Genomic DNA, 24,206 nt, shown 5'->3' with positions numbered 1-24,206 from the left:
ATGTAACAATATATTACAGGTCCAGGGAGACATGTGGACGTCTTTGTGGGGGCATTATCCTGCTACCACAGTATCAGTCCCTATAGGAGAAATGGCTGCCGGGGCCAGTTGTGCTGCAAGGTAAGGATCTCTGGGCTGGGCTACTGCCTGAGCCTGCAGTGCTGTTACCTCTTGGTATTAGAGAGTCACTGCCTTTCCAACGTGTGCATTTCCAACCTCTGTGAGCCTCTTCAGCCCACATATGGGTCAAATTTATCTTGGTATCCATACCACCTGATACAGTTTCTGACATAATGAAGGCAGATGAGTAAATGAATTAATGAATGAATGTTACAGTAATGCAGGCTTGAGCCAGGAAAGAGCCTGGGATGAACCAGCCTCCCAGGTCCACAATTCTCCAGGCCTAGGGCAAGAAAGGCACAGCTCTTCAAATCTCTAGTGGAGGAATGCAAATTCTATTTTGAAAATCTCCTCTAAAGTTTAATTCAACAAAAGTAAAACAAAGGAAAATGGTATTGAGTCAACCAGGAGAGTAGATCTGACTGTAGATTGATTTTAACTAGTAACCCCACAAATGAGGCTAAACTAAATTGTGAGATGAAGAAGATGACAACGTACTTATAAAATGGCAACTTATATTGATACAAATCTGGTGTCCTAAAAGACAGTTCTCCTTAGCTGACTATTCTTGCCCAAGGAAAAGCCAATATACAGACTTCTTGGCATGGCTGTGAGGCTTAATGGTTTCCCCTTCTGCAGAGATTATACCTCCCAGTGTACAGAGATAGATTCCCTACAACCATGTAATACCCCCAGACCTGGCCCTGCCTTCAAATACCTGATCTGGTCACACTAATTGGATTCACTTCTTGGGTATCCACCTAATTACTTCTCTAGAGAGAAGGTCCACCAACTTCAATTTCTGAACTACATGAAGTAGACTATTGTTTCCTGCCTTTGACATGAAACTTGGTTTCAGAAAGACTGGGTGGAGGTACACTTCTGAGGTGATCAGAGCTGAATTAAGACAGACACATCAATTGACTAAAAGCCTCAGAGTTGCCATAATTACTAAGCAGATTCCTTGTTGTCTCTTGGTTGTTCAACCTGCCCTTAAATTCTGAGGGGGTATATTGTTAATATCCTTTTCAAAAATTCTGCTCCTGGGCCAGGCATGGTGGCTCACGCCTGTAATCCCAGCACTTTGGGAGGCCAAGGCAGGCGGATCACAAGGTCAGGAGATCGAGACCATCCTGACTAACATGGTGAAACCCCGTCTTTACTAAAAAAAGAAAATATAAAAAATTAGCCGGGCGTGGAGGCACGCATCTGTAGTCCCAGCTACTTGGAAGGCTGAGGCAGGAGAATTGCTTGAACCTGGAAGGCAGAGGTTGCAGTGAGCCGAGATCATGCCACTGCACTCTAGCCTGGGCGACAGAATGAGACTCTATCACAAAAAAAAAAAAAAAAAAAAAAAAAAAAAAAAATTCTGCTCCTGTTCTCCTGTTCTTGTACCCTACTCACTTAAAAACAAAATCAAAAACAAGACAAAAAAAAAAAAAAAAAAAACAGCTAGCCAGAGTTGATTTCTGTCATTTCCAATCAAAAGAAACTTATCAGCCGGGTGCGATGGCTCATGCCTGTAATCCCAGCACTTTCGGAGGACGAGGGGGGCAGATCACGAGGTCAGGAGATCAAAACCATCCCGGTCAACATGATGAAACCCCATCTCTACTACAAATACAGAAATTAGCCAGGTAGTGGTGGCGCGTGCCTGTAATCCCAGCTACCCGGGAGGCTGAGGCAGGAGAATCGCTTGAACCAGGGAGTCAGAGGTTGCAGTGAGCCGAGATGGCACCACTGCACTGCAGCCTGGCAACAGAGTGAGACTCTGTCTCAAAACAAACAAACAAACTACAAACAAACAAACTTAACTACTGTGGCTACCACAGACTCTTAATACTCTGCATCCAAGGTCCAAGATAGTGCCTCAGCTTGGGATGAAAGGGACTCTGGTTTACTGAGATTCAGACCAAATGAACTCCAGGACTCAGCTGGGAGATTTAGAAAAAGGCAACAGGAGGCAGGGGTAGCAGAGCAAGAAGAGGGAGGAAGACCAGTAACCACAGGCCTTGGAAACTTGGCTGTAAGTTTCACTTCAGTTTCTGAACTACGTAAAGGTGACTATTTTTTCCTGCCTTTGACATGAAACCCAGTTTCAGCCATGCTTAGCGGAGGTACATTTTTGAGATGATCAGAGCTGGACCGCAGCAGGCATTTCCATTTACTTTGACTGAATGGTAGCTCTGTGTAAGAGTTACATACATAACTGTATGCAATAATATGAAATTACATTGAAGGACCCTTTATCTTGTATTCCAGCAGAAATTCAGAAAGAGAGTAAGAACAGTCTCAATTCTTAGGCATTGGTTTGGTATCTGAAATAGAGTGTAGCACAGGGCACACAAAACTCCTAAAGAAAGACTTTTGTTTAGAGTATTTATTTTATGCAGGGAGGTCAGTGCTTATTCATCAGGTACCCCAGCTATCCTGTAAGGTGTTTGAAGGCAAGAATAATATCTGATTTATCTTTCTATATTATCAGTGGCTCACAGTGCCATTTCACTCAAAACACTTTGTTGAATTAAATTAAAATCAGATCATGTCCATCCACGTTTCATTACTGCCCTCAGGTTCAGAAAACAAGCTCTGCAACTGGCATAATGAGTTCCTCTCTCCCCCTCTTCCAATAAGAAGTAGATTTCTTGGGGTTGGCAGGAGAGAATAGGGTTATTCAAGATCTTTTTCCTTCCTTCTTTGCCACCTGCTTTGCAAATGGACTTTAAGCCATGTTCATTTACATGTAAAGGGGCTTTAATATTTAATTTCCACTCTCATAGGATGAAGTGCACTGAACTAGGAGAGGCATATCAGTTAGTCAGTGTAGGAGAAAATTCTGTTCAAATATCCAAGTCAAGTCACTCTTTCTGGAGTGCTCACTTGATGCTACCACTTATGTGAGTCCACTATGGAACTGGATTAAAGTTTGAAGAGAACATCACAAACATTTGACAAATGCAAATTCAATTGTCCCTAAACTAACTCTTCATGATTTATCAAAGAACGTACAGCTTTTGCATAGCATCTGATGGAATTAATAACCATAAAAGGGTTTTATTAAATATAAATAATAATTATTGAATACTTATACTATGCTAAGAATCATTCCAAATGTCCTATGTGCCTAATTTCACTCAATCTTCACAATAAGTCATTAAAGTATGAGCTACGACCATCAAATCAGTTTCGTAAGATGATGAAACTGAAGCTCAGAGAGATTATGTAACTTGCCTGAGGAGACACGCAGAGCCAGCAAATGGCAGAGGCTGGAGTTGAAACTTATAATTCGTGTGTTTACTCATTATACCATAATTATTCTCAGCCTCAATGTAGTCACCATGGAAACCTCTAGAGCATGTGAACTACTGTGCTCTATTGTGGGCAAGAGTTGACACGTATAAATCAAAGTTTGAAGAAATGGATTCTTTAGGAGGCAGTTTGAGGAAAAGAGATGTGAGTTTTTGCTTCCCCATTTCTAAGCAGGCCTCAGTTTCTTCATTTATAAAGGAAAAATGCAAAAGTCCCTGAGTTCCCTTTCAACTCTAACATCCTGTAAATCTGGTTAAGCATACAGGCCCAAATAAGGGGAAAAAAACATCGAGAAGCTTAGTTACCAAATGCTTGTACTGCTTCCTGTAAATGTACAATATTCATTTGAAATACTTTGTTCCTGCTGTCATTTGATCTTACCTCTCATTTTCCCTTTCTTTCAGTTTCTCATTCAAACTTTAACTTTTATTTTACCTTGTTATACTTAGATAGGCTGTTTGATATCCTTGCCGGAGAGACATGACTAAGATGAACCTGAATATTTGGGAGGATGTTTTCTTGTCAGCCTTTTTATGTTTTAAAATTTCCTCTAGTATAATTTCTGAAATAGCAATTCATGTAAATAAAATGGGAATAACAATAAATACAGAGGCAGAAGTTAAAGTTGATTCACACTCTTTAGAACAATAGGTTGACTTCATGTACCAAACACATTATTATAGACTTTAAAGAAGAGATAAAGAAGAGACTGAGGGATAGGACTAAGACATGTGTTATAGCCTGACCATATCCTACAATCATTCTATTACATTATTGTGGCAAGACTTCTTCTAAATTCATTTAAGGCCACGCTGTGCCGTGGCAGCAATGTATTGCAGTCCCACTGTGGGACGAGTTTCAAGAGATAGCAAGGTGCGTGGAAAGCATCTATGCTTCAGGACCAGGTTAGCCCAGATTCCAATATCAGTTCTGAATTCTTCCAAATCCATTTAAGATCATGCCGTACCATGGCAACAATGCACTGTTACTGTGGAACCAGTTTCAGAAGATAGCAAGGTGCATGGAAAGCATCTATGCTTTAGAACCAGATTAGCCCAGATTCCAATCTCAGCCCTAATGTTTACCAGTCCCAGCCCTAATGTTTACCAGCAGTGAAAACTTGGACAAGTAACTTATAACCTCTGAGTTTTCATTTCCTCATCTGAAAATAGGACTGTTGTATGCATTATTGTGGGTGGTTGAGATGAAATAAGTTGATGTAGGTGAATGCCTGGAAACTAGCAAACACTAAAAATGTTGGCCTTAATTCCCTTCTCAGCTGCTTTTTCCTTTTTTGAACAAAACTCATCTATCAACTGAGAACATTTTGTATCTTTGGCAAACATAAACTAAAGAAGTTTGGCAAGATTCTAAGCTGTCACTAGTTGTTTTCTGAAGAATCACCCAGTTCTCAAATTAAAATTAATTTTAACCACATTATTTAAAAACGCCACCTGGGTAGTGTCACAAAATAAAATAATAATAGCAGTAGCAGTCGTCAAAAGATTGGGAATCCCCATATCAAAACAAAAAGAGAAATGGAGATTTGACATTTACAAAAAAAACCAGATGAGATCTTTAAAACTGAGAACCAATTATTATAAAGGGTAAGCACAAACATAGAACTTAACATGTATTATACTTTCGCATGCCATTTAGGTGATTATAGTCACAACACAATATAATAAATTATACATGGCAATTTCATGTTAAGAATTATTGAAATATAAACAAAAGGTAATGGTAAAAGTAATTTTTTTGTTCTAATCATATTTAGACATTTAAGCATAAAGATAAATGCCATCTACATTTTCAAGACTATATATATGAAACTTAGCTAATTACAAGAGGATATGACAAAATTAATAATGGACCAAACATATTTATACTAATAAAAAAGTTTCTCAAATTTTCTAATCTATTTGAGTTTAGTTTAGAGTTCGTGCACAGACATGAATATGTTTTATTTGATATCCTACTATTAAGACAGAAAAACTCCAACCGGCCTGCCCACTGAGGTGGAGCCTTAGGAAGTCCGCGCCCTTTGCAGCGGGGAGGAACCTGGCCCTTCCTCTTCCTGTGAGGAACATAGAATTCAAACTGTTCGGCAGGCAGTGCTCTAGCAGGGACTCTGGCTAGGCCCTCTTTTCTTTCTTTTCATCCAATAAAACCCTGCTTCACTCACCCTTCAAACCATCTGCAAGTCTAAATTTTTGTGGCTGTGGGACGGATAGGGACCCAATCTTTAGCTGAACTAAGGAAAAGTCCTGCAACACTATCACAAATGAAAGGCAAATTCTGAATTTAATCATCACTGAGCATACATGCAACACAAAACAACATTTCAAATTATGCTTTTATAAACTTTGAAAGTTAAAATTGTCACAAGTTTGCTAGTTTTGGTGTTGCCATAAAAAACTGCAATGCAGGCATTGGGAATGGGGCATCCGACATACTGTGGAAATGATTAGTACTTATTTTTCAGGTCCTGGGACACAGCAGGAAGCAAAGCTGACAAAAATCCCTTTCTTCATGGAGTTTCCACACTAGTGTGGAAAAAAAAGGATTTTTAAAAAAATAAGTGAACTATATACATCAGAAGGTAAAAGGGCCCTTGAGAAAAATAAAGCAAGAGAGTACATTGTATATCTCTATCATGTACTCAGGAAATTATTAGGTTTTGAGAATTGGAAGTATCTTAAGAGTGTTTATGAGTATTGATAAAAAGAAATTAGAGTGAACAGAACTTTAATGGAGATTAGAGAGATGAAATAGAGATTATGACAAGGGAAAGGGAAATTATCATAACATACTCTTAAAGTTGGCAGGAGGCTTAGATGTTGCTTAGGAAATCCTTACTTTTCAGATTAGCAAACAGAAATCCTGGAAGTGTAAAGAGTAGGGAATAGGAAAAAAAAGATATCTTAAAATAGCATTAATCCCCTTAGGTCAACACTTTTATCTATTTTGAGTGGAAAGATTTTCTTATGACCCAGAATCAAATATTCTGGGTTTCACTCTACTGAAGGCATTATATATAACTGCAAGGCAAAAGTGTAAAGTTTTGGTTATTTGGATATCATTTATGTTGCCCTCAAAGGTAATGCCACTTGTGCCAGTAGATAAATGTATTATAAGAAAGTCTCTCTTTAATAATCTTACCCTCTAGGCCCTGCAGGGTGAGGCTGGGCCTGCATGGGGTCTGACTGACAGGAGTGGCCTGAAATATCCAATTCTAGTCCTTCTCATTCTGGTAATCTGAAGTTGAGAGCCCTGGGAGGGGCTTGTCCATTGTGTGGACAAATGCTTTTCCTGGTGATGTTAATCAGACATAAACTATAAGAAGTATTCATACTTCATCTAATGGTGAACATGAAATCATTAGTCTGAAGATCTTCTGATCACTGGGAGCCAATACTAGGAGCCCATGCTTAAAGGAACAAGAAGAAAAGGCCTATTTTTAGAAGGTGGCATCTCAGGTTCCATTCACCATTCTTTATAGTCTGCAATGCTGACTCTGTAACCTCGAGGACTTTCTGGGCTTACAAGTCATCATGACTTGAACACATTATCTTGTTTCCCAAGGCTTATTACTCCCAGAGGGGCAAGATTTGAACACTCATCTGTCATGGGTTTTGCCTGTTGTTCCGAGCCCTGATGGCTTTCCCTTCTTCTGGCTGGGACAGATAAGAGGAATAAAGCTAGCAGACTCTAACTCAAGGGCAGGAAGCCAGCAAGTCAAGTGCATATCCATCAGCACCAGGGGCCGGAAGCAGGAATTCAAACAGCAGCAAATGCTTCGTTGGGTAATGAGTAGAACAGAGGAGAGGCAGTGGAGAGGATAAAAATATTAGGTTCCTGAGTTACATTGTAATAAATAAAATGGTAATTATAGTCAAGATAATAACATAGCAAGTTTGAGTTTTAGAGTAATTACTGTAGAAGTCTGGATTACAAATCCTTACAATCCCTAATGCATTAATCATAAGGCTTCTTTACTCAGAACAGTGTTATTTACAAGGAAGCTTATCATTGTCCCAAATGCAATATCAAAACATCTTTATTTTGGAGCATCCTTAGGCGATCCTCTTGCCTAGTAATTGGATCAGTGCCAGAAAGGTTCAACCAGAAAGCACTGCATTCACTTTGATCTTAAATGTTTTGAAATCTGCCAGTAGGCAGAATATGTATCTTTTCCCTAACTTGGAGAAGGTCAGGAAGGAGCACAGGGAATGATCAAAGAAGTTGAAAATAGAGTCTAGGAGAAGAGTTTAAAAGAAGGGAGCTGTCTTTGGTTGGAGGAAAAAGAGAAAGCAGAAAAATGGCAACTCTAGTGGCTTCGAAGGCTACAAAGAGTTTTTACTCAGAGTTATCCATTTATTCATTTATTTATTCACCCAAAATGCCCTGCAATGGGCCAGGACCTGGCAGATATGAAAGACAAAAATTAGAGGTACACAAAATAAAGCCCTGGCTTTAAAAATCTCCTCTCCATTGCCTGTGACCAATAACTGAACAAAATCAAGTATAGAATTGGAAGCAAGTAGGAAAGGAGACTGAAGTGAAGGGATTTGAGAAACTGAAATGCTTGCCAAGGCCAAGGTAGCAATGGAAATAAATATACCTCCACTGGCCATTTGTTCATGAGAACAACTGCTTGTTAAATGGTGAAGTAATTTTCAAGGTTGATTGGGAGAATTTATACCAGAAGAAAGAAGGGAAAAAAGGTTATACCTTCAGTTTGTAGTTTGGATTATTCTGTCTTAGGCTTGGTGTGGTCAGTATAAAGCAGAGCAATGATTTTCCAGTTTTCCGTTGTGCACTTCATGTATACTGGACACTGTCTGAGTCACATCAGAGACTATCCATGCCATATAAATAGCAGAAAAGACAGAAGCCAATGATGCCACCTCTTCCCACCACACTGAAGTTAACAGAAAGCCCACTGGCAAGTTTGCCAAGAAAACACATATGTTCAAACTCATGGTAACCGGTTGTGTTATTAAGTCTTGAGTTCCTCTTGTGCCACAGGTTCTTGGAATTTCCTAGTCTTTGATTAACTGAGATTTATCATTATTTAGGACAAAAGTGTTGTGATTCTGTATCACAAATACAGGTATGACCTTTTACTTCATTAAAATAATATAAATAAACAAGATATTCAATCTTCGATAATTCAAGTGCCAAGATAGACTGTTTTTCGTGTTTATTCTTTAAACATGAATTTTCTGGTTTAATTCTCTTACTATTCAAACAGGAAAATTCAAACTTTTCCAGCCATAATTAAGTCTAGCTTAAAATCTTATTTAAAAAACTGTGACAATAGAAACAGAATTTTATAACTCAGGAGAGCACTTCCTAGTCAATATTTTCAATATTCAGCGATCCCTGTGAACATTTAAGTGGGAATTTTCATTTTTAAAATGCTTAAAATTTACTTCTGTGGGTCTCACTCATATGCGAACTGCCCATACCTGAAATTATGGGTAATCAAAAAGTCATTTTTACCTTTCTTCTGTTTGTGTGTATTGTGTATGTTATTTTTAAATGGACAACCCATTTTAAAGAAATACTTTTAATCAATCCATTAAGTAACACATTCTGAGAAAATATCTACTTTATACAAAGTACATTGTTTTCTCCTCAAGATAATGTTGAAATATAAATGACAACTATGACGTTCTTTAACTGAAATCTGCCTTGTTTCTCCTCCATCCCAAAACAATATTTCATAGGTCAAATGTCTGCTCATAGCTTACCTGTCTCGCTTCCAATCAAAGGCTGATTTGCAAAATGTTTGACAAAATCCTTCAAAGATGAGAATTCATTAAAGCCAAATTTAAATGAATATCCAGTATATTCAACGTGAAAGTGTTTAACAGAATCTTTGGCCCTAAAAGGGAAAAATAAGTATTTAATGTTATTTAACAAATAAATACCTTGTTGAAGGGAAATATGATCTTAGATGTTAGCATCACTATTAACCCTTTCTAAGAGCTGAGAATTAGAGAATCATTGAAACCACTGACAATTTTAAAGAGCATCACCAGTTTCTTTTGGCAAAGTGTGCTGTTTTCAACTTTTATTTATTTATTTATTATTTTGAGACAGAGTCTTGCTCTGTCGCCCAGGCTGGAGTGCAGTGGCATGATCTCGGCTCACTGCAACCTCCGCCTCCTGGATTCAAGTGATTCTCTGACCTCAGCCTCCTGAGTAGCTGGGATTATAGGTGTCTGTCTTGATGTCCAGCTAATTTTTGGATATTTAGTAAAGACTGGGTTTTGCCATGTTGGCCCGGCTTGTCTTGAACTCCTGACCTCAGGTGATCCTCCCGCCTCGGCTTCCCAAAGTGCTGAGATTACAGGTGTTAGCCACCACGCCCTGCCTCAACTTTTCACTCTAATGGAAGACAAGAGACTGTTCTCCCTATCTACTCCTAGACTTACCAAAAGAGTCCTTGAACATTATGCTGCTAATGGGGCATGAGTTTAAGAAGGGCAGAGAATAGGAATGACAGAAATGATGTATGACACCCTCACCACACTCTCCTCTGTCTTGGGCTTTTCTCCCTTGCTTGTCTGGGAGTCAATCAGAATTCAGTTCTGTCGCTTGATTAGTTATGTGAGCCCAGCTCTTTTCCTCCCATGCATGTTCCACTGCCTACTGAATAAAATATCAAATTTCCTACATTGTCATTTTCTACTTCATTTTTGAAATGAGCAGAGTATTAAATAATATATGTATATATATATATCTGCCTCTCCACTTTATTTGACCCCATTCTATCTTTCTAGCCTCACTTCCTGCTATTCCTCTCAGTGCAGCCTATGCTACAGTGTTAGCATGCATCAGAATCATCTGACAGGCTTGTGAAAACCCAGCTTGCTGCCACCTCCACCTCCACCCCTGCAGATTCAAATTCGGTAGATCCAAGGTGGGGCCTGAGACTGTGCATTCCTAGTATGTTCTTAGGTGACACACCCAGTCTGGGGACCACACCTTTAGAACTGCTGCCCTAGTCCAGCTGGACCTACTGCTCTTCAAGGAGTTTCCACTTCTGTCCCTTAGTTCACACTTTTTCCTGAAACAGTCTTTCTCTTTGTCTCTGCTGGTAGAAATCCCAGCCACTCATTAAGTTGCAGTTCAAGTACCACCTCCTCTGTCAAGTATTACATGATAATTCCAGCTTAAGTTAATTGCTTTTTCTCTTCTGAACCACCTAAACACTTATCTTGCTTTCTTTTATGTTATTTATCAACCTCTACTTTGTAGTATGCTACTTGTATGTGATCTTTTTGGCTCTGTGAGGCTATAATTCCCCAAAATAAGGTATTTGAATCTTCTACAGCAGAGGTCCCCCATCCTGGGACTGCAGACCGGGTACCTGTTAGGAACCAGGCCGCACAGCAGGAGGTGAGCAGTGAGTGAGCATTACCGCCTGAGCTCTGCCTCCTGTCAGATCAGTGGTGGCATAAGAGTCTCAGGAGCCTGAACCCTATTGTGAACTGCACATGTGAGGGATCTAGGCTGCACACTCCTCATGAGAATCTAGTGCCTGATGATCTGAGGTGGAACAGTTTCATCCTGAACCCCCATTTCCCACAAAAGCAGCCCTTGGTGCCAAAAAGGTTGGGGACCACTGTTCTACAGCACTTACCAAAGTGGCTGTTGCAGAATCAATGCTTTCAAATATTCATCAGCAAAAGAATGAACAAATAAGTGAATATTTGTTCATGAAACAAAAATAGTCATTCTCCTGAATTAGTCTGTGGTTTTTGTCACCTCTGCTGGTCATTTTTTTAATATAAGCATTCTCTAGTGCTTGTAATGAAAATCAATAATTTTTTCTTTATGTATATGAAATATATGTCATTGATTTATAAAAAGCTTATGATCTAATTGCTCAGATGAGACATACATAGGTGAAAAGTTAATTAACTTTTCATTTTTGGAAGATTCATGCCAGGAGTCCCCATCCATCCCCCTGCCAGCCACACAGCAAGAAAATGAGTGATGGGTGAACTAGTGAAGCTTCATTTGTATTTACAGTTGCTCCCCATTGTTTGCATTCTCACTGAGCTCCACCTCCTGTCAGACCAGTAGAGGCAACAGATTCTCATAGGAGCACAAACTCTGTTGTGAACTGCACATGCAAGCGATCTACTCTGTGTGCCTCTGATGTTAATCTAATACCTGACGAACTGTTACTGTCTCCCATGACCCCCAGATGGGACAATCTAGTTTCAGGAAAACAAGCTCAGGGCTGCCACAGATACTGAATGACGGTGAGTTGTATAATTATTTCATTATACGTTACAGTGTAATAATAACAAGTAAAACACACGATAAATGTAATGCACTTGAATCATCCCAAAACCGTCTGCTGCTGCCCTGGTCTGTGGAAAAATTGTCCCAGGTGCCAAAAATGTTGGGGACCTCTGGTGTATGCAATAAAGCATCTACAACTCAACCATTAGATGGACTTTTAACATTTGCTATTGAGCAGAGAAAGCACAATTCTTGTTGCCACTCAAACAGAATGCCATCTTGGATTAGTAATTGTTTCATCTATGTTATTCAGAAAATGTATAAATAAAATATAACAGGGTGACATGAGAAATGTTAATGAATATGCTTTTTTCTCCTCTGTGACCCCTACTTACCCCATCACCCTCTACCTGTTTCGCACACCCACTTTAAGTAGGCCTGTAGATTTTCACTGTTCCAGGAATGGGAACTGTGGCAGGCAGCATTCTAAGATGGCCCCAAATCCCAGCCTGTGGAGTATATACTTTATCCCAATTATTCAATCAAAAACTAGTCTACATGCTACTGGGAAGAGATTTTGCAGGTCATTAAATTCCCAAGTCAGTTGATGTTAAGATATGGACATTATCGGAGTGGGCCTGAAACTAATCACATGAGCCCTGTAAAACAGAGAGTTTTCTCTGGCTGCTCATAGAAGAAAATGTCAGGGAGATGTTTTCTGGCTGGCATGCAAGAAAGTAAACACCCATGTGGTAAACAGCCATGGGGGCCATGTGGCAAAGAACTGTGGGTGGCCTCTCGGAGTTGAGAATGCCCCTCTGGCTGACAGCTAAAAGGGAAGTGAGGACCTCAGTTCTACGGCAGCAAGGAAATGGATGAAGAATGAAGAGGAAAGGAGAAAGTGAAGGAAGAAGACACTAAATGCCAGATCAGAGCCACAACCTTCTCCAACACCTTTATTCCAGCCTGGCAGGACCTGGACAGAGAATCCAGCCAGAAACTGAGATAATCAAGTTGTGTTGCTTTAAGTCCCTAAGTTTTTGATAATTTGTTATGTAGCATAGAAAATGAATATAGAAGCAAGGCCCGGAGCCCAAAGACAGAGTGTGAATGCTGCTACTGAGTTAGAGACAAGTAGTGACCGTGTAGAGTGGGAAAGAAGTGAGAGAGCCTCTGAGGCCAGATTAGCTTGAGGGACTGCACTATGAAGGGAAGAGTGACTCTCCATGGTATATGGAAGTGCCATCAGAACGGTAACACAATAACAGTTTGAGCTTAATGGGTGGGTAGCTGAGGGAAATTTCAAGGAGTCCTCACATCCCCTGCCTAATCCATGGAGAAGTGCCTAAGAACCCAAGAAAACTTGCTACATATCAGTGGAAGGCAGAGTGTCAGATCCTGACTGAGAACCAGCCACCTCCCCTGACTACCAGAAGCTCGGTCAGCCTCTCTGATCTGCGGTGCCAGCCAGGAAGAAGCGGGTGTGGGGTGGGGAGGACCTGAAAGGTCTGGACAATGATTGCATTTGGCTGGATGAACCTGGTGGGGACTGGATTAACTTTCTCACCATTTGGGAGAAATGGAGACTCAATAAGAAAAGTTAGCCCACTATAGGAAAAATTTTAAAGTTGCATATTGCCTGCTTGAGGTTGTGACTATGAAAGCTGTACAGTCATAAATCATTCTGCATTTACAGATAAATCAGGGAATAGTGAAAAGGGCTCTCAGCCAGGTGTCAGGAATCTGGATTCTGGCACTGTTTCTATTGTTGATTTTTGGGGTACCAGACATTCCACCGCTTTGGGTTTCAGATTCTTCAACAGCCCCATGAAAGGTTTGTATCAAATAATTCCTCATGTCTCCTCCAGCTTTAACAATTTTTTTCCTGCTAATGAATGGAGCAGGAATGTTTTTTATACCTTCATCATTTAGAGTTTGGAATCCTTTAACCTGGTGGTCCAACAGGAATTGGGAAGTTTTGCTATCTGACAATTTGAGTGATGATAAAGTCAGTAAGTGACAGAGGAGCCCATGCTGAAGTCATAGAGCCCTGAAGCACCTTACCTAACGGAGAGAGAGTACAGCCCAGTGGTCTCATTGCTGTCCCGCAGAAGGTAGCTGCCGTCACACCCATTTGAGAGGAGAAGAGCTTCGGCAGCATGGCGCGTGAGGTTGCCATGATACCACCTAGAAAAGAGGGAACAGCGCTTTCACTCAGGCCAAACCATGGGATGACTCCCCTGCATTGGCTTTTCCTCGCAAAGATTAGCTAGCAACATTCTTCAAGATAAGTAGCCCAGAGATCCAGCTCTCAGCCCCAACATCAGGACAAGGAAATTGCTGGGTGGGGTTGAAAGGAGAGCACGGAGTTGACTAATAGTAGTGTGATATGGGTTGAATTGTGTCCTGAAGGTTCTTATGTTGAAGGGCTAACCTCCCAGTACCTCAAAATGTGACCTTGTTTGGAGACAGGGTCTTTACCAAGTTAAAATGAGGTCATGGCTGGGTGTGGTGGCTCACGCCTGTAATCCCAGCGCTTTGGGAGGCTGAGGCAGGCAGATCACTTGAGGTCATCAGGGGTTTGAGACCAGCCTGGCCAACATGGTGACACCCCGTCTCCATTAAAAACACAAAAATTAGCCTGGCATGGTGGCAGGCACCCGTAATCCCAGCTATTCGCGAGGCTGAGGCAGGAGAATCACTTGAACCTGGGGGACGGAGGTTGCAATGAGCCAAGATCATGCCATTGCACTCCTGCCTGAAAAAAAAAAAAAGAGGTCATTAGGGTGAACCCTAATTCAATATGACTGGTTTCCTCTTGTAAAAAGGGGAAATCAGAAGACAGACTTGCCTATGGGGAGAACACCACATGAACATGACAGTCACTTGCAAGCCACAGGAAGAGGCCTGGAATAGGTTCTCCCTCACGGCCCTTGGAAGGAACCAATCCTGTTGACCCCTTGATTTCCGACCTTGAGCCATCAGAACTGTGAGGCAATCGATTTCTTATAGTCAGCTGCCCAGGCTGTGGTTGTTCCTTATAGCAGCCCTCACAAACTAATACAGTGTTGCTTTGTAATCAGAATTGGTTTTTAAAGTCCAAGTCAAAATAGGCTTTGACAAATTGCCTCCTCCTTTTTTCTTTTTTGGTTTCTCACACTCTTTTTCAAGTGTGGTACTTTTTCATGGTGAAACCTCTGAGCTATAATACCGAAGTCTATTGTCATGAGTGAAACGAAGCTGGATGGAAGCAATTATAGTATGAAGTAAATGCCATCAAGTACTGTTTCAGCCTGACAAACATCTGAAGAGCTAGGGAATGCCACAAGGAGATTCAAATTGATCTTTGTGTTTTAGAAAAGGTAATATATATCTATGGTAAAAAAAAAAAAAAAAAAAAAAAGAAAGAAAGAAAGAAAGAAAAAAGTCCAAATTGTCCAAAAGGAGACATAGCAAAACATGTTTTCCTCATCCTTGGCCCTCAGGCTCCCTGCTCCTTTCCTAGAGGACACCATGGTAACCATTTTCCCATGCTTCCTCTTAAGAAATAGTCTACATATGGTGGAAGGATCACAAGGTCAGGAGATTGAGACCATCCTGGCTAACACAGTGAAACCCCCATCTCTACTAAAATTGCCAAAAAATTAGCCAGGCATGGTGGCAGGTTCCTGTAGTCCCAGCTACTCAGGAGGCTGAGGCAGGAGAATGGCATGAACCCAGGAGGCAGAGGTTGCAGTGAGCCGAGATCACGCCCCCGCACTCCAGCCTGGGTGACAGAGCGAGACTCCATCTCAAAAAAAAAAAAAAAAAAATCGTCTACACATCTAGAGGCATTGGGTGTGTACCCCCACTCCTGATTCTACAAACATAAGAGCATTATTTATTATTTTTATTTTCTAGGCATATTGCTCTGCACCATCTTTCTTTTCTCCAATGACAGGTCATTCATTCTTTTAAACGATGTCATAGAGGCATACAATGTGATGATTAGGATTGTGGCCCCGGGTGTTGCTTTGCCTGGGTTCCAATCCAGTTGGTACCTCTTACTAGCTGTATGGCCTTGGACATGTTACTTAACCAATCTGAGCTTTGGTTCCTCATGTTTAAAATAGTATGACAAGGCTGGGCGCGGTGGCTCAAGCCACTTTGGGAGGCCGAGGCGGGCAGATCACAAGGTCAGGAGTTCGAGACCAGCCTGGCCAATATGGTGAAACCCCGTCTCTACTAAAAATACAAAAATTAGCCGGGAGTGGTGGCGGATGCCTGTAGTCCCAGCTACTCGGGAGGCTGAGGCAGGAGAATCGCTTGAACCTGGGAGGCGGAGGTTGTAGTGAGCCAAGATCAGGCCACTGCACTCTAGCCTGGGAGACAGAGCGAGACTGCATCTCAAAAAAATAATAAATAAATAAATAAATAAATAAATAAATAAATAAATAAATAAAATAGTATGACAAGTAGGCATACCGCATAGGCCAGTTGTGAGTCCTGCACACATTAACACGGGGGTTGTGCTCCATAAAGCCTGTGCTTAGTATGCATTAATTGCTACCAGGAAGCCACTGAGATCCACAAAGCCGTAACTTTCAGTTTACTCTCTGCGACATGATTTTCTTATTGCTCAAATATAATTTTTGTTACTTTTTATTTAGATTAGATAACAGAAAGCTAGATAGCAGAGGCAGTTGCTGACTGCTAGGGACCACAGTTTAGGTCAGTGAAGATGAAAGAGACAGGCAATTATACAAGTGTCAGTGTGATGAACTAAATGCTATTAAAGAGGTGTGTATAGTGTAAAAACGCTTTGAGGAATAGCCTGGTTCTGGCATTAAGGGATCTTGCTGTCACAAACCACATTGGCATCCACTGTGACATCCCTGTGGCGTAAAATTTTAGCCTAATAAAGAGTAAACGCAAGTGCATCTGTGGAAGGAAGTTTCTATATAAGTCTCCAGGATACCTATTTTCTAAATCTGCATTTCCTAATGCATGTTTCTTAGCATATTTTATCTTTGGGGCAGAGATGCTTTCATCCTATATTAGAAATATATTTGTTAGTGGAAGCAATGGCATGAAACACATTTTATAAGAATAATCACAGAGCTATTTACCCAAAGCAGCTCCATTCATTGAAGTGATTCCCAGACAAGTTCAAATCTGTTCACTACAAAATGCTTTCAAAGAACAATTGGAAGAATTGTAAGAGAAGCAATAACAAACTTCAAGTTCAATTGAAGCCAAAATTCTAATTCTTTTTGATAGGTGAAGTTTCTACAAGGTTATTAAAACTTAGATATATTTTGCCAATAATTAATTTTATAATAAACATTTCAGCATAAGTTTCAGTTTGAGCCAGTAGATTGTTTATTTAAAGCAATATTTGATTCGCAAAATTCCAAAACATTTAAAGGATTTGGACATTCCTTTGGATTCTTTTCAATAGAATTGGAAGTTTGTGTTTAAAGCATTTATGGAATTCTTCTGACATCTAATTATATAGCCTGATAACAGTTGTTTATTTAAAGCAATATTTGATTCGCAAAATTCCAAAACACTTAAAGGATTTGGACATTCCTTTGGATTATTTTCAATAGAATTGGAAGTTTGTGTTTAAAGCATTTATAGAATTCTTCTGACATCTAATTATATAGCCTGATAACAGTTTTTACTAATAATGTTTTAATGATAACTTAAAAAATAATAACTATATACCATAAATACATAAGAAATACTTGAATATAATGCAGGAAGAATCACACTATGTTGCAGTCTGGAAAAATCTTGGAGACTGCAATTCCTTGGTGGCAGCTTTGCTTGAGTCAATATTGCCTTTTCAGGATTCTACAGACTCCAGGGCCTGGGCAAGCCCAGTATAGAGCTTTCCAGGCAGCCACCTACGTTCCATGATGTCAATGGTGCAATAAGGATCTTCATTCCCCAAATAGCTTTTCCATAAAAACCTAAACTTCCCCTTTTAATTGAGTTAAGCGTTCCTTTCCAGGAACATTCTGTTGAGCATTTCTTCCAGGGGAGTGAATATATATCCTAATGACATTGTGTATCCTTTGTAGAAATATGTCCAGTTTTGATAAGGATGGCTCAAGACTGTGTCCATAAAAGTTAAAAATAGAGTTAAGTTGCTAGTTTTCCCATAATCAACCTTTTCTGCCTTCAATCATTGCTTCAAATCTATGCAAGGCATTGTGCTAGGCAGGTCAAAGGGAACAAAAATGAAAAAGCCTCATACTGGGTGACAAGTAACCATTAATCTAGTCAGGAGGATAAGACAAGCATATTGCAAACGATATTCAAGAGAGAATAAAGTACCAAGGGTATTGTTCTGAGAAGAAGGATCAAAATCAGATTCCATGAATGAGCCAACATCTGTATAGGTCTTGAAAGATAACCTTTTTTTTTTTTTTTTTTTTAAGTGTGTATTACCTTTTATTCTCATTATACAGGATATATAATAAAAATCAAAATATATACATGTAAAGAAGAGAAAGTATATGTGTTTTTCAGAAGAGGAAAGATGTGTTTCAAATAAATAATCTCACTGTTAATCAGAGAAATACAGATTAAAACAATAATGTGATATTTTTCTCTATCCACCAGATCAGTTATAATGAAAGGGTTAGATAGTATTAAGTATTGGAGAATTTGGGCAATGGCTATTGTTGTCCATTGTTGATAAGGGTCTAAGTTGGAGGCGAATTTAGCACATAGGGTGTAACTGAACCTACACATATGACCAGTGATTCCTCTTCTAGTTTCCGCCTAGTGAAACACCCACACATGAGCAGAAGAAAATATGAACAAGGGTGTTCACTGCAGAATTGTTTGTAAGAGTAAAAAATCTAGAGCCATCCTAAATGTCCATCAACATGGAGATGATAAATAAAGCTGAGTGCTAAAAGGATGAGATTATGTAAAAAGTTAATCAGAAGTGTTTGAAAAGGTGTGAGCATATTTTTGGTTGCCAGATAATGAGGGCAGGGAGGTCGGGTGCTATTGTTATTTTGTGAGAGGGTGTCAGGGATGCTTAACATTCTACAAATGATACAGTCTTGAAGAACCAAGAATTATCTTGTTCATGATGTCAATCACAACCGCCCCCACCCCCCGCCGAGAATCACTGAAGATGTGCATGTATACACACACACACCAAAGTTGATAGATTCCAACATATATTGTAAAGTTAGAAAAACTAGTTGCAGGCACCAAATGCTACCACTTAGTTTTAACACGTTCCCCTATAAAAAATCAACAACAAAAATGCACTTACATATTAAGATATATAAAAACATAAAATAAGAATTTAAAAAAATATATACCAAATTCATAAGTATGATTTTCTTTGTAGAAGAAACCAGAATTGGTTCAAAGGGGACTTTAGCTTGATCAGATTTTTCTAATTTAGCTTATTGTAATGAAAAAGAAAAAGATTTCTATATTGAGTAACTACAAATTTAATTAGAAAAAAAGAAAATAGCTAATTTTTTCCTTAATCCAACTTCCAGAGATAACCTTATTAATAATTTGTCTTTTTCCTTCATTTATTCAACTACTGCTTATTGAGTACTTGGACTGGCCTAGGCACTTAGGTGAAGACTGAGAGAGAGAGAGAGAAAGAGAGAGGAAGAGAGAGTTTGGCTTTTTCCCATTAAAAGTCTGGTGGGGTTTGGAGTAGCAGTTGCTCAGGGAGATATAACGTGGGAGGGAATAGCAGCAGCAAAGGCCTAGAAGTGAGAGAACGCCAGGTGTGTATGAGAATCAGAATATCATGCAGTCATGTGAGAATTCAAAGTGAGTGATGAAGGACAACAGTCGGGCATGGTGAGAGATGAAGCTGGAGGACATTGAGGCTGTATATGTGGCACTGGATACTGACAGTTCCTTGTTTGATGTTTATAGAGCCACCTGTGGCTTAATATGCATGTTCAATAGCTCATTACATAAAATCTAATTGCATGGACCTTAAAGTTTCTATAATTAGATCTATATACGATTTTTTTTTTTCCCCTAGATGGAGTCTTGCTCTGTCGTCCAGGCTGGAGTGCAGTGGTACGATCTCGGCTCACTGCAACCTCTGCCTCCTGGGTTCAAGCAATTCTCATGCCTCAGCTTCCCTAGTAGCTGAGACTACAGGCATGTGTCACCACACCTGGGTAATTTTTGTATTTTTAGTAGAAATGCTGTTTCGCCATGTTGGCCAGGCTGGTCTCGAACTCCTCACCTCAGGTCATCTGCCCGCCTCGGCCTCCCAAAGTGCTGGGATTATAGGTGTGAGCCACTGTGCTGGTCCAGAACTACATTCAATTTTTTTAAAAAATTGAATATTCCAATTATTAGGGATAAGAGGCAGATTTGAATGGTCTTGAAGCTTATAAAATCTAGAGGTCTCTTTAAGAAAAATTACACAAAATTACAAAAAAGAAAGGAATAATGATTTAAAATGAGAAATCACAGATTACAAATTTTAAAAACTGAAAAATATCACAAACATCACAACACAGAGAAAATAACTTATAACTTATTTTTATTAATTAACTGTTGAATCAAATGTTATAATTTTTTTCTCTATAGTTTTGCTGTCTGGTCTTTGATTGTCTCTTCATGTAATAATTTAATAATATAATTTTCTATAGAGGGAATGGAATGATAATTAATTCTTTCATCTAGAACACTTTAAAAAAATTCTCTTGAGAAATGTCTGTTCATATCCTTTGCCCACTTTTTGATGGGGTTGTTTTTTTCTTGTAAATTTGTTTGAGTTCTTTGTAGATTCTGGATATTAGCCCTTTGTCAGATGAGTAGATTGCTGTACCCTAGAACTTAAAGTTTAATTAAAAAAAAAAAAATCAAATGTAAAAAAAAAAAAAATTCTCGATAGTATAGAAAAGCTATTTTCAGCTTCTCAATGTGATTGGTAATGAAATTTTTATAATTGTTGGTGAGGAGAGGCCATGCCTTTGTCTCCGGTCATTCCCTCAGGTAGTCCATCTGCTCCAACAATTTTTAACTTATTCACTATGTGACCCCCTGGCAAGCAGCAACCTGAGTTTTCTCATCCATCAAGATGACTAGTAAGAATGCCTAGGAAAAAAACTTTCCTTTTTTTTTTTTGAGATAGAGTTTCGCTCTTGTCACCCAGGCTGGAGTGCAATGGTGACATCTCGGCTCACTGCAACCTCCACCTCCCAGGTTCAAGCAATTCTCCTGCCTCAGCCTTCTGAGTAGGTGGGACTACAGGTGTGCATCACCACACCTGGCTAATTTTTGTATTTTTAGTAGAGACAGGGTTTCACCATATTGGCCAGGCTGGTCTCAAACTCCTGACCTCAGATGACTCACCAACCTCAGCCTACCAAAGTGTTGGGATTACAAGCATGAGTCACTGCGCCTGGCCAGAAAACCTTCTTATTTTCATGTATTGGAACAATTTTCTTCTTTTATAAACTTTTTATGCAATTCTTTAACTTTTACAGAAAAAAAAAAGAGCTACATTTGCTAAATTAAACAATGTATTATGAATATGCTAGACATTGTGCAAAGTGGTAGGAACACACTGTTATGCAGTTGGGAATAGGTTCATTTTTTGAAACTAAAAAAAAAAAACAAATTATTCTAGTCTCATTTTCCCTGAAGAAGCAAAAAAGAGTAAGAAACTCCTATTAGAAAGAATGTTATAGTCTCCATTTTCCCCAAGGCCCACACATTGCCATAATTATGTCTAGGGCTGATAGAGTCAACAGAGAAAAGACTAATCAAGCTCCAAAGGAATATTTGTACTGGGTTTATAAGATTATGAAAACCAGCAATTCAACTTGAAGGAAACAGTGATATTATCCTTTCCATGATACAATAAAAAACTAGGAAACACCCGCCCACTGAAGAATTTTCATAGCTGCCTTTTAGTAAGATATAGAAAATAAACCCAGCCACAGAGAATGCAGACAGGCTGGATCCAGAAAGCTGGTCCTCAGTTCCACTTCCTTTCCTTTCATTCTGGGGCCTCTTTGAGCTAGAATCTTCTGGAAAATTGCTCCAGAATAGTGGAAACTTCATAGTTTCTTATCCCATTGGGTTTTATTGTTTTAATTTACTAATCTAACTTTATACCTCATTTGTTCTGTTCTTTAAAGGAGAGGCTTTTAAATTTTTTGAATTGACTCACAGTATAAAATACATTTTATATCACTCTGTGTACATATAAACATACATATGTCACAAACACACACAAAAAAACCAAAAAGTTACAGGACATAACACCTATCTTTCTATAGGCTATTAACTTGAAAATTTTCTTTTCTCTTTATTTTGAACAAATATTCATGTGACCCATTAAGTTCACTTTAAGCCTACTAACGGGTTGTACCTGGTGTTTGAACAACAATGCAAAGCTTTGCTACTCAAAGTATGGACCAACAGCATCAGCATCACCTGGGATCTTGTCAGAAATGCACAACCACAGTGTTTGAATAACTTCTAAACTCTATAGGACTCATCCAATCTTTGCCTACATATTGCTAATGATGGGGAACTCAGTACTTGTATAGGCAAGCTCAGTCCATATGTTCATGATTCATGGTTAGAAAACTCTTGGGCTACACTGAATTGCCATTTTTTGCTGTATGGCTTTCAGCAGATGGTTTCAGAGCTTCTCCTTGGAGTTACATAGATGATACATGTAGAAAGAGTTGAAAGCATTTAGAATGCACATTCTTCTCTTTCCATCATCTTCAACTTTTCCTTTTATGACATGCTTTCAGTTCCTTTATCATCCAGGGACCTTATCATCCAGAGATCTCATTTCCTCTGAAAACCTTTCAAACTTAAAAAATCTACCTTAACATTAAGCTCTAACCTGCAAAACAAAGCAGCACAGGAGCTCCCTTATTCTGGCTGCTGGGCACACATAAAGCAGCCTGAGATTGCATTAGTTTCTTCACAATTTCATCACACAGCTGATTCACACTGGACTTACTGATGATTAAAACTTCCAATTAGGTCATTTTCCTCATCTGCACTTATAAGAGTGATGGTTTTAAAATCAAGTGCAATAAGAAACTTTTTACTACTGGGAAATACCAAGTGAAAAGAGATGCTAATGAGCAGCCAACCTGGACCACACACAACCTCAGGCCCCTCCCTCAACTTGCTAAGTCTCACGTGATTGTTATGCAGTTTAGAGTTTGAGGAGCATGCATGGGAAGGACTCTTAGACCTGAAAACTTTAATTCACTTCAAGAATGTGAACAGTTCGAGTTCACAGAATTTGGCATCTGAAGAGAAGGGCAAAGCAAAGTACTAAGTGGCTTTTCAGTACCAACAGAAAGGAAAAGAGAAGGGTCTGCAGGTTAACGTAGAAGAATCACCAAATAGCTGCTATCTCAGTGATACGGACAGTAGATATTATAGCATAGGAGGGGGAGCTCACAGTGGGCTGGAATGATCAGGGAAAACTTCATGGAGCAGGAAGATGATAAACTGCAGTTTGAAGAATGAATATAGGTTTCATTAGGCATTGAGAGGCATTCTGAGAGGAGAAATGACATAAGCAAAGGCATTGGAGTTGACGTGTGCTTGGTGTATACGGGCAACCAAATGCCTATCTGGAGCACAGGGTCCCTGTTGGGGAGTGATGAAAAATAACTCTGGAAGAACTGGTGGACACAGAAAGCAATCTTGCACTTTAAAACACATGCCACACATCCATTTAGATAGTACATTTCTTGATGACAAAATTTCTTAGTAACTCATGTCTATAGATTATTCACATATTTATTGATATATTTTTCCCTGCCTGGAAAAGATACATGAAATAGAACCTCAATTCTGTTTCATCACAGTTATAAAGAGGACATACATTTCAACCCAAAGTGGGAACAAAAATTCCTGATCGTGTGAAAGCAGCCAAAACGCCCTGGAGTTGAACAGCCAACAAAAGCATTCTTCTTTAGAAAATTTTCTCTTATTTCTTCATTTTCAAAGTTGTTCTCACTTTTATATGACACTGACACCCCTCTGAACTATCTAGACCAAAGATGACAAATGCATAACATATGTGCCACACCCCTTCTCTAAGGTCATACATGGCACAGCTAATTGATGTGTCTTTCTTCCTGAGCCTATACGTAGCCTCACAATCTTTCTGAACACAATGGTGGTAGAGCATAAGATGAATCTGTTAGGCATTCACACTCTAAGGGTTAATCTGTTCTTACCACTTGAACTATTCCATGGGATTGCTTGGCTGCTTATTTCATTCATGCTCATTTGTTCATAGGGTCGGTGCTAGATACTTTGATTTTGTGGAAGGTAAAGTGTTTGGTCCTCTATGCCATTAGAAATCATGGGTTTAGGGTGTCTTATGTAACTCAAGAGCTACCAGTGCTGTAATTTCTATTAGAATCAGGTCGTGACATATCTACAAAAGATGGTGTTGCTCACACAAGCCCGTTAAGTCACATGTTCACAAGTGTGGGCTTATTTTTCCATTGATAATAGCA

At 39.4% G+C, this 24,206-nt stretch overlaps 1 protein-coding gene across 2 annotated transcripts in view; it reads right to left on the bottom strand.

The window, feature by feature from the left end:
• The window catches only part of DAPP1 (dual adaptor of phosphotyrosine and 3-phosphoinositides 1), a 54,126-nt gene that overhangs the window by 20,804 nt on the left and 9,116 nt on the right, over positions 1 to 24,206 (bottom strand). For both annotated transcript variants that reach the window (XM_030914862.1, XM_010371638.2), the window contains exons 2-3: positions 13,762 to 13,884; positions 9,189 to 9,322 (exon numbers count right to left, since the gene is read on the bottom strand). In XM_030914862.1, the coding sequence (XP_030770722.1) occupies positions 9,189 to 9,322; positions 13,762 to 13,884 (257 nt within the window). The remainder of the gene's footprint in view (positions 1 to 9,188; positions 9,323 to 13,761; positions 13,885 to 24,206) is intronic.

Source organism: Rhinopithecus roxellana, chromosome 2, assembly GCF_007565055.1.
Source record: "Rhinopithecus roxellana isolate Shanxi Qingling chromosome 2, ASM756505v1, whole genome shotgun sequence".
NCBI classification, from domain to species: domain Eukaryota; kingdom Metazoa; phylum Chordata; class Mammalia; order Primates; family Cercopithecidae; genus Rhinopithecus; species Rhinopithecus roxellana.
This window is presented reverse-complemented; position numbering and strand designations above follow the sequence as displayed.